Source organism: Calidris pugnax, unplaced genomic scaffold (genome assembly GCF_001431845.1).
Source record: "Calidris pugnax isolate Ruff unplaced genomic scaffold, ASM143184v1 scaffold44, whole genome shotgun sequence".
Classification (NCBI taxonomy): Eukaryota; Metazoa; Chordata; class Aves; order Charadriiformes; family Scolopacidae; genus Calidris; species Calidris pugnax.
In genome coordinates this window covers 3,917,090-3,927,891 of record NW_015094506.1, presented here as the reverse complement: position 1 = coordinate 3,927,891, position 10,802 = coordinate 3,917,090, and the positions used below count along the sequence as shown (strand labels likewise).

Here is a 10,802-nt window from a genome sequence, read left to right as displayed (position 1 = left end):
CCGAAAGGAGGAAGGAGAAGGAATTGGTGCAGGAGGTAAGGAGCAGCAGGAGAAGGAGGGGGACAGGAGGCAGCGCTTCATTCCTGTCACCAGCGGCAGCGAAGGCAAAGGGAAAGACAAACGATCACTGCAGCGTTGTCTTTCTGAGCCCAGAGACGGCTCCGCTGCCTCCACCACTGCTTTGTCAGGCAAAACACACCCTGATTCACTGCTACACCAGCGGAAGAGGCAACAAGATGTCCTCTCTACAGCTATAGGAAATTATGGTGAGGGAAGAGGACTTCTTCAAAAGCTGGCAGGGGCAAGAGACTGCCCAACCTGTTCCTCCCCCACTCTTTTCCTTCTCAGACAGCTAGAAAGCAATTATTCTTTCAGCAGATGGCCAGCAATGAGGTTTCAAATATATGCCAGCACGTAAGATCTGGCCCTGGACAGGGATGGGCTCTGATGGAAACCCAGGCATCACACCCAGCACCTGGGGTTTTGCACAGGAGAAGTCTTTCCCCTTGGTATTATCCTGGAGCTTGCTGCTTCTCCCACCTGTATCATTTTCATACAAATACAATCCTAGACCCCCAGGAAACTGCTTAAACCCTGGTTTAGGAGCAATCAGTGTTTGGCTAGGGGGTTGCAGAGACAACACAGGTTTCCTGGAGAGCTGAGAGACCAGGAAAACTTCAAAGCAAAGAGACATTACAAATATCAAGACTGTGGAGGGGCAGCAGGGGGTCGACGGGCTCAGTGGGGATAGGGGTTAGTGTTATACCAGCTGCTTGCAAACTCATGACCCATCCCCACCCTCCCAGGGTCATTTTCTCCTTCCTTCCTTCAGCACGCAAATCTGAGTGGTTACCCTCCCCCCCCCCCATACAATAAAAACACATTAAAAAATGAGTTGCCCCAAACTGCTTCCATGTTTATTCTTGCTGTATAAATCAAGAGGTCCCCCCGAGGGGGGCTTAAGTGAGAAAAAATATAAGGTCTCCAGAAACCAGGCAGTTTGGCTGTGGATGCGGCTTCAGGCCAGGTGCTGCAGCCTGCCCGGCCGAAACCCACCCCAAAACCTTCAGATGGGAAGGGCGGGAAGGCCGGGAGCCCCCTGGAAGCCCCTAGGCAGGACCAGGGCCGCGGGCGGGCCTTAACGACCGGGGCGGCGGGCCTTCCCACAAGGGCCACAGCGGGGGTATTTAAGGAGGCCCCCCGCGGTGCTGGCAGCCCCCCCCCCCAGCCCCGGACGCCCGTCCCTCCCAGCTGTAAGCGGCACCAAGCCGCGGCCGCTGCCACCCCCGCGGGGACACCGGGCCGGCTCCGGGGTCAGCGCAGGACGGGCGCGCCGCCGCCGCCACTCCGCAAGCCCCTGCGCGGTAGCCGGCACGGCAGGCCGCCAATCAGGTATGACGGGCGGTGCTCGCACAGCCAATGGACGGCGAGGTAGGCCGGACTTCCTGCGCCGGTTGCTATGACAAGCACGGCTCTTCCTTAGCAACCGGCGTCGGGGCGGTGGTGCGGGCCGCGGCGGCGGCACAGGTGAGGCCGCCCCCAGAGCCCCTTCGTTCTCTCTTCCTGCTGTGTCTTGGGCTGCTTGCTGAGCCCTTCCCTCCGCTCCCTTCCCCTCCTGCGGCGCTGAAGGTGGCGGGCTGGTGTGAGGAGGGTCGCTTCGGGTGTGCGGCCTGCTCGGACCGGGTTCCGCTACCGCCTCGCACCCCTTGGTGGTGCCGCGCCGGGGATGGAGGAGGCTCCTCCATGCCTTGCCCCCCCCACACCCCGTCCCGGTGGCTCCTCCTGTCGCCGGGGCTGTGGTGTGCTTTTCTGGGCCCACGGCTGGCGAGCTGCCCCCAGGATGCCTCCCTGCTCTGTCTTTTAACAGACGCAACAGCCCATCGGCGGTTCCTCCCCGGGGAAAAAGCCGCCGGCCCGTGGGGCAGCCCCCGGCGGCCTGCCTCGGTCTGTGGCCCCAGGCACGTCTCGGGAAGAAGCTGGGTATTGAAGTGGCTCCCAAGGTTTGCCTTGCTGCGGGAGGCTGGTGCCAGCCAGGTGACAGTTCTGTCCTGTGGAGGTTGTGGTGGGGACGTTTACAGGTCCCACATTCCCTCATGTGAGAGTCCGTAGTCTGTTAGATTTGGTACTTTAACCAGCAATTCTACATCCTTGGCATAAAAGGTTGGTCTCTGTGGTGTTGCCTGACACTGTGTTCATTTCCTTTTCCCTTCAATATGGGATCACCCTTGCTAGGAGTGCCTCTGTCTAGGAGGGGAAGGTGCTTTGCTCTGGATGAAAGAACCAGAGAGAAGACTGTGGGGAAATGTTCCAAATCTGCCAGTCAGTGCTGTGTGTCTGTGTTGCCCGAGAAGCTGGTTGGTTAATTAGGCCCAGAGGCACGGTCCAGCATTTTCCCATATGGTCCCCCCCAGTTGACAAATGTTCGGGGATGTGAGGAGCAAGTGTGCAAAGTAGACCAAGATGTTCCCATTAAACATTTCCGTCCAGACACGTACACTGATCCTATTCCTAAAATATTCTTACCCTTTGCTTGTCGTGCACAGTTTGAAACCCTCATGGATAATAGTGTCCTGGGAAAATCCTTTTGGAATTAATCAATAGATACAGCGGCTGATGTATTGTTGTCTCCTCCCTTGTTGGAAGCTGTACCCTGACTTGGCTCTTCTTTCAAGCTTAGTTGGTGCTTCTGGGAAGTGCTGTGCTCTTGGAGCCTCATTTATGGAAAAGGATACATTTTTTAAATTTGTTTGCTGTAATGGTTTGTAAGATAACACTCTAAGTGCCTGGTATTTAAAGATGGTACTGAGAAATAGCAAGTAACTGGGATGGGACGATGTTATCGTAATAGTTTTATTAGCCTTCCATTTTAATTCAAAGCTTGCTTTCTCTTTCCTGTGTTTGTTTTTGTTCAAGCAGCGTCCTCTGGGCTGTTTCCTCTCCTGCTGAAGCTGCTCTGCCCGTGTTCACAGAGCTGTGTTCCCCTCGGCTGTCTGCGGCAGCACCTTGCTGAGCTCCAGGCAGCCCCTCCGCCCCTTCCCGGGGTCACTGTGGAAGGACCATGGCAGACACCGGGGAGGGGAAAAAGGAGGAGGCCGACTATAAAAGACTCCACAGCTTTCCACTGATTAGGGTAAGAAGATACAAAATTCTACCTTCATTCTTACCAACCTTATAAGATGGCATTTCTCCTACTGAGTAGTTGCTGTGAGAATGTGTGTACTGATGGTCCTGTGGAGCGGTCACTGCTGCTTTCTCCCTGTCCCTGACCTCTGTCAGGGAAATTTATCAGCATCGTTGTTCACCCCGTCAGCCAGGGGAAGCCTCGGGCAAAGTGATCCATCTAATAGATTGAACCATGCTGCCTTTGGAGCCTTCTCCTGTGTTCTGGATGCAGCTTGGTTTTTTTCCTACAGGAGCTGGAGTAAAAGATCTTGCTAGCCAGCCAGATAGCAGAACAGGAAGAAAAGGCTGTGTAATTTTGAATTCTTTGTTATGCATATAGCAACAACTAAAGACTGTGGTTGGAGCAGTATTACATGCTTTCCCTTCATCTTATAACAGAAAAACTGACAAATGTATTTATCTTTTCCTTTAAGCTGTGTTTACTTAGTGCTGGTCTTAATGTCAAGTAGAGAAGAATTCTGCATTGGCTGGGACAAAGAAGCGAATGGATCATTTGTTATGCAATAAGCCATTTTCATGTTTGCTGTTCTCTGAGACAGTGGAAATGGTTGCCATACAGACAAGCCTGTGTTGGTGGTGATGCCCCCCACCTTGAAACAAGCATTAGAAGCCACAGGGGCTAGCTGCTTTTTGCCCATGCCCAGCAGTCTGGGCTCCTGCAACAGCCTGCATAAAGGAAAGTCTACTTACTGTTGTCTTGTGTCTAGCTCTTATTTTTCTGCTTACTTCTTGTTTGTTTGCTCTTTTCAGCACACAGACATGCCGGAGGAGATGCGTGTAGAGGCCATGGAGCTTTGTGTCACAGCGTGTGAGAAATATGCCACCAACAATGAGGTACTAGCCAAATCCCAAAATGGCCAGTCTGCAGTTGCTGCAGCTCAGAGAACTGCAGGAGCAGGCCTAAGGGTGCAGGGCAGAGTGGAGTCAGATCTTGACATCCTGTAGGTCTCTTTCTGCACGGAGCAAGGGTAGAAGAAGGCAAAGAGCTTGGCTAGATCTCAGATTCAGTTCTCTTTGTCAGCAAGATCCACAATAGCCCTTTACTTTCCTGCAGGAAGCAGACATTAGTAGTGATGCTGCGTCCCAAACCTTACCTCCTTCCTGATCCTGCCTTTCCTGTGATATGCTTCCACTCTGTTCATGAAATGCCCTTTGTCCTGAGGGCTTGGTTTAGAACTGTGTGGAGGTGGGCCCTTCCTGTGTCTTCTTCAGTGTTGAGTGGGGAGGAGACTTTTGTTTTGGGGATGAGTCTTTAAACCTTTAAGTATAGTCTGTTAACTCTTCCCTCTCAGCTTTCAGCCTCTTGAATGAAATCACTGAGACTATATAAATGGGGGGGTGATGTAGAAGTTACAGTTTTTTGGAAAGGTTGCCCTTAACTTTGAAAGCCAAAGAGGATAAAACACCTTGCTCCATGGGCAGAGCACAGACTGCTTGTTGCCCCAGCAGTGTTGGGTTGGAGCAAGGCAAAGCTATGAAGCCAGCGATTCCTTCTGTCCCATCCTTCTTGAGACACCAGATGTCACTGCAAAATCTTCCTCTCTCCTTTTTTAGATCAGGCGGGGTGTGAGCTGGGAGAAGTGAGCCTTTTAAAAGTCAGCCTAGTTTCAGTGTTTTGGTAATTAGCTGGAGGGAAAAAAAAATGGACTCCTGTAAAAATAGCTGCAGCTTAGTGACCTGAATCTCCTCTCACACTTGCTGTGCCCAGCATAACTCCAGCAGCATCTAAACCAGAACTCTTGCTTCAGACTGTGAATAAGAGAAGCGATTGCTAGATGCAGTTCAAATTTAATTTCTTCTAGCTGCTGTGTTGGAAGCTGCTGAAAGCAGAGAGACCTGTTTTACCCTTGGGCGCAGCTCTGGGGAGCTCCCAGTTCCTGCAGTGCAGCTGCTATAGCTCTTGCCCATGGCTTAAGCAGTCTGTTAAAGAGAGAAGATGGCTAGGGGGATGTTTGCATAAAAACTCACTGCTTGCTCTGTCTCACCCTGTGCTCTCCTCCTTAACATTCCCCAGAGTGCTGCCAAGATGATCAAAGAGATGATGGACAAGAAATTTGGGTCCTCCTGGCACGTGGTGATTGGGGAAGGCTTTGGCTTCGAGATCACTCACGAGGTGAAGAATCTGCTGTACATGTTCTTTGGTGGCAGCCTGGCCGTGTGTGTCTGGAAGTGCTCCTGACATCTGGCCGGGTCCCAGACTCGCTGCATACGGGAGATTTCTTCCTTCTCTTAACAGGTTTTTGTACAATCTGGAGGTGGGGCTTTATTTTTAATAGTTAAACGTCAAGGTGGGTTTTTTGTTTTTTTTTTTCATACTGATGTAACAGTTCCGTGGGATACGTATAGCTGGGGTGTGCGTGCGTATAAACTTGCTAAGCTGTCCTGTCCTTGCTCGTGGGATTTCTCAGCTGTCTAGGGCTCTTTCCTTGGTGTTTGAGCTGAAGCAGGAAGGAGGTGGGGAATAGGTAATCTGCCGACACGCTGCAGAGCTGTACAGCAGCTCTAGGAGGGGGAAGGAAAGAGAAAAGGTGCTATGTAGCCCTGTGGGTTATTTTTCCTCCCACTTGTTCCACATCGTGTCTTCTCTGCCTTCCACACTACCATGTGGTATGGCTCTGACCAGCACCTGTCTCTCCTCTCTCTGAATGCCAAGAATACCTTCTCCCCCCAGCTTCTAAGTTGTCCCTCACAGAACTGGCAGTGCCCAGGGTCTCCTTTCGGGCTGCCCAGGGAGGTGTATGCTGCAGGGAAGCAGACTCAGTTGGCCCTTCCCCGCGTCTTTTGGGAGGGTACAACAGCTGAGCTGCCTGGGTGTAGGAGGTTGCTATGCAAACTGCCCCCTCCTTTCTCACCCACGGCACACTGAGATAGCATGAAAACACGGGCGGCTGACGACGCCTGGGGAGTGGGTGAGAGCTATTCATAAGGCTCGAATGCCTCCCTGTCAGTTCTTGGGGGTGTTGCAAGTGCTGTGTACTCTCAGCATCTTGTTTGGAGGCTGGCAGAGGAAGGAGGCTCCATGTGAGATATCACTTGGTCATCAGAAACCTAACATCTTTTTGGATTAGTGTTCTTTTTGCCTGTTTCTATTTTTTTTTTTTAAAGCTGTCAGTGTTGGAGGATGGAATGAACGTAATTGTGTGTTACGTATATGGCTTATTTATATAAATCTGGGGAACTGTGTTTTTACAATAAAAATTTAGTAAAATGTCCTTTTCTCTGTGTGTTCTAAAATGAAAATCCCAAAGTGGAGGGCGAGAAGGAAAAGTAGTTCAGGAAACATGGAAATAAGCAAGCAATGGTGTATTTCAGGCAGTGGATGTTGACAGGTCTCCATCCCGTATGTTTCCTGGGTGACTTGCAGGTATGAGACATGCTCTCATCCTACCTGTTCAGTTCCTTTCACCAGTGCAAGCCACGATGCTGAGGAAGGTTGCCAGGCCCACGGTGCTGCTGGCCAAAATCCTGAGTCCACACAGCTGTCTGAGCAGTAGTAGCAAAGGAGTGTACCCATGTCCTCTGCCCAGTGTGCCTCTGCTCTTACCTTTCTTGCATTTGTGGCTTCCTCAATTTTCAGACTTTCCTCTCAGAACATGCCAGCAGTAGCACTGACACCTGTGTTTTATGAGAGGCCACACTCTAGTCCATAGTTCAGTTCTGAAGGACATTTCTGTGTTAGTGCATGCGGTGGATGGGTGGAGGGTTGTACCATTCCTTTTGTTCCTTCTCTGAACCTCAGTGTGAGCCTACAGATGTCCTTCCTCCATTTCATTGTGCCAGGAGCTCTTGTGTAAGCCAGGAATTGGAGTGATATGAAGACAACTAGAAATTATTTCAAATTTGGACCATCTGTGCTGGCTGGGCCTGATGTCCTCTCATGTTATTCCTTGTTGATCAGGTGGAAGGGAATTGCAAGACGGGGGGACACATAACTGGTATCATAAGGTAGTTGGTACCACGGTACCCGCCCTTGCAGTGGACTGCGGTGGCAGGATTGCTGTGCAGTGCAGAAGAGTCCAAATCCTTTGAGCTGTCTCTTGGTGTGGTTGCTCTGTCTCACTCCAGCTGGCTGCCTTTACGTGAAGATGTAGCACTGTTGACTGGCACTTCCTGCAGCTGGCAGGTGGAAAAGATTATTTTTCTCTTCCACAACTTCCTATCTCCTCCTGGTTTGGAGGAAAAGGTAAACCTGGTGTCTTTGGAATGCCCTGTGTTGGGGCACAGTGATAGCTCCAGCCATACCATCGTTAGCTTAATCGTGCCCCTTTCACACTAATGAATAATTAACTGCTGTGTGCATATGCACAGACATTCTGGTTGGGGGTATCTCTGCAGGGTCGTGGTGACCCACAGGTGATCACAGGGAGCTGCTTACCTCAGCACACAATCTTTTGGCCTGGCTGGCAAGTTGTTATCTCTTTGACCACCAGCTGACCGAAGCTAATGTCTCCATGACCTGTATTGGTGACAGACGAACGCTGACCGCTCCCCAGCCTCCTTGAAGCACGAGTGTGCAAACAGATTGGAGGTGAGCTAGGTGTGAACTTGCAGCAAGTCAGCTCCCACACTCTGACTCCCCCAAGGTAAGTGCAAGGTGGCTCACAGGAGAGCGACGGGCTATTTTTGTTTCACAGGGTAACAGCTTTCCCACAAGAAGTTACTGCGAAGAAGCCAAACCCATTTTAGCTGGTTTGTGTGCCCGTCATTGGTGTTCTACGCGAAAGCAAAAACCTCAGCTTCCCAAAATTCGGCTGCGTGTGTCAAGGCCCCTGCTCCCGGCCAAGTGTTCAATAAGGCAGATCAATTTTCCTGCCCATTGCAAGCTGAGCTGTGCTGTGCTGGCCCCAGGGTGTTAGAAGAAAGATTTTTGCCCTCCTTTTAGAATCAGAGAATGGTTTGGGTTGTAAAGGATCTTGAAGATCATCGAGTTCCAACCCCCCTGCCATGGGCAGGGACACCTCCCACCAGACCAGGCTGCTCCAAGCCCCATCCAGCCTGGCCTTGAACACCTCCAGGGATGGGGCAGCCACAGCTTCTCTGGGCAACCTGTTCCAGTGTCTCACCCCCCTCACTGTAAGGAATTTCTTCCTGATATCTAATCTAAATCCCCCCTCTTTCAGTTTAAAACCATTACCCCTCATCCTATCACCCCACGCCCTGATAAAGAGTCCCTCCCCATCTCTCCTGTAGCCCCCCTTAGGAAGGGGCTGTAAGGTGTCCCTGGAGTCTTCTCTTCTCCAGAAGAATTGGCACTTCTGTAGAACTGGCACATTTTTGGGCATGCCTGCAATGTTCAGGGGAGTACGGTTCATGGATCAGAGATGGTCCCTTGTCCTGTGTTTTCCCACAAGAGACCCCTCTGTGCCTGATGCTTTGGAGCCCCTAGGGCCTATCTGCTTTTGACTATAAAACTGCAGTCTCTTGATGGAGGATTTTACCTTCTAAATTTCCAGCAGGAAGCTGGGGAAGTTGGCAACAGGTGGTTTGCTATTGTGTCCTCCTCTCCCTGCCCCCCCGCATATGGCTGCCATTACCCATCAAAGCATCGGGCTGAGTCAGATGTAGAAAAAGGAGATGAAAAACGCAGGGTGATGCATCGGTACCAGCCGAAACGACCCTTTCTATCCGCCCGGCCCGGAAAGCTGCGATAGCAGCTCCGAGGGCTGTGCTTCGTGACTTCATCCCTCCCCGCTGAGGGGAGATGGGCAACATCATTATCAGCTGCCGGGGAGTCCTGACTTGGTGCCAGCAGTGGAAATGTCCTGGGGATGTACGGCTCCTCCTCCGCCCCAAGGGTGTCTCGAACCTGCTGGGAAGAGGGGAAGGTGCTGGGAAGATGGAGGAAAGAGTTGGGGGGGGGAGATGGGAAGAAAGAGGTGCAAACTCAAGGCGCTTCTCTGCCATGATGTCATGGCAACGAGGTGCATCGACGCGCTGTCAGGCAGTCGGCGCAGGCTTTGAAGTTCTGCAGCTCTTCCTTGTTGCTGCCGGCTCGTGTCTGACTCGCTGAAAAATCTTTCATTTAATATTTAATGCCGGCCAGTGTTGGAGTGCTAAGGGTGGCAAGTGCTCCACCTAATCCCTCTGCCTCCGCTTCCCAGTGGGATGCTAAATAGGGGTGGAGGGGTAAGACTGCAAGCTCCCCTAGCCCAGGGATGGGACTCCTGGTCAGTAGGGTGGCTTCAGCCCATAGGTTCCCTGTCCCCATCTGGGTTTAGGATGTGGGAGGGAGGTTCGTATTCCCCTGGCCCAGCTTGGGGCACTGGAAGAAGGAGGGTCTCCCTCTCTGTCTCCCAGGGCTGGGTTTGGAAGAAAGAAGTCTGTGGCCCTGCTCCGGGAGCCGAGTCCAGCTCCTTTGATGCGAGCAGTTAGCACATGTTTTTTGTAGGTCTGTTTTTGTTGGTTTTTTTTTGCTAAGCAATGACCTAATGATCCCGTGTTCCAGCTACAGCCCCTCCTAGGTTCCTTCTTTCCAAACCGTACCTCCGGACTGGATCCAACAACCCTCCCGGAGCAAGACGCCGTGTTCCCTTCCCCGGGGAAGCCATCTGCTCCCCTCCGCCCGGCTCCTTCTGCGGGGCTTCGAGCTCGCCAGCCAGGCTGGAAAGCTCTCCTCCTCCTCCTCCTTCTCCCTGTTAGCCCCAGCTCCCATCGGCCATCTTGTTAGAGCAAGGCACGGGGAAGGGAACGCGGGGCCGGCTGAATCTGGGGCGGCTGATGGTGTCAGCCGGAGGCGGTTTCCAGGCAACTGTCGCGCCGTGGGACACGGCGAGCCAAGAACACCGGGAACACCGTGTTCTCGCCGCACCGCCTGGGAGGGGGCCGAGCCCGGCGCGGATGGAGCCGGCACGGGACGGTGGGGAGAGGGCAGTGCGAGCGAGAGGGTAGTGCAGGGATGGCAGCGGAGGAGGGGGTCTCTAGTGTACCCCCTCCTGCCTGCCGCTCGTCATACCCTCCCTGCCTTGGAGCGAGGATGTCCAAGCTGGCCGCTGGTACATCACGCAGCGAGGAAGGACCGTGTGATCTACAGGATTTCAGGTGCCCGCTGCATCCTTTGGGAGATCGAAAAGAGGAAAAATATTGCTCCGGACTCTGTACCCAAGCCCCCAGGCTTGTTATTGGTTGTCCTGTGCTTCTCTGTCCCTTAACAAATCCAAAGCTCCCTCCCTCCAAGTCACTAATGTTTTTTGCCCCCACAGCCCAGCTCTGTGTCTCTGGATGTCACTGGAAAAGTGAATTCATTGTAAAAATGGGCTGCCCTTCCCTTCCACAAGCTGTCAGTTCTGCCCAGCACTCGGTGGGTCCCACTGCCCCTCTGTGCTGATGCCCGAGGCAGCATCCCCACCCCTGCCTGCCCACCTCCCCTGCCTGATTCAGAGGCCCTGGGAGCATCCCTGCCCGTGAATCCCACCTGCCTGGCAGCCCTTCCTTATGCTGCCAGCCCAGTTTTTCCCCTCCCAGTGATGCTGCTGCTCACATCCCCTTTGTTTTACCTAATTTGAGTGGTTTTTGAAAGGGGGGTTGAGTAGGAAGGATTATGGATAGATGGGGGAGGGTGGTAAAATTGGTCTGGCCAAGCAGCAGGAGAAAAACCCTCCCGGATTATGGGTGTGCAGGTG

The 10,802-nt window shown here is 52.7% G+C and overlaps 1 protein-coding gene across 3 annotated transcripts; it reads left to right on the top strand.

Moving 5' to 3' along the window:
- The first annotated feature begins 1,463 nt into the window (after nt 1-1,463).
- Nucleotides 1,464-6,395, top strand: DNAL4 (dynein, axonemal, light chain 4). 3 transcript variants are annotated; one of them, XM_014963418.1, is made up of 4 exons: nt 1,464-1,527; nt 2,917-3,130; nt 3,934-4,017; nt 5,198-6,395. In XM_014963418.1, the coding sequence occupies exons 2-4, from the start codon at nt 3,059-3,061 to the stop codon at nt 5,360-5,362; spliced, it is 321 nt and encodes a 106-aa protein (XP_014818904.1). In that variant the 5' UTR covers nt 1,464-1,527; nt 2,917-3,058; the 3' UTR covers nt 5,363-6,395. The 3 variants fall into 3 exon arrangements, with proteins under 3 accessions (XP_014818904.1, XP_014818906.1, XP_014818905.1); XM_014963420.1 differs by lacking the exon at nt 1,464-1,527 and adding an exon at nt 2,017-2,034; XM_014963419.1 differs by lacking the exon at nt 1,464-1,527 and adding an exon at nt 2,054-2,160.
- The last annotated feature ends 4,407 nt before the right edge of the window (nt 6,396-10,802 follow it).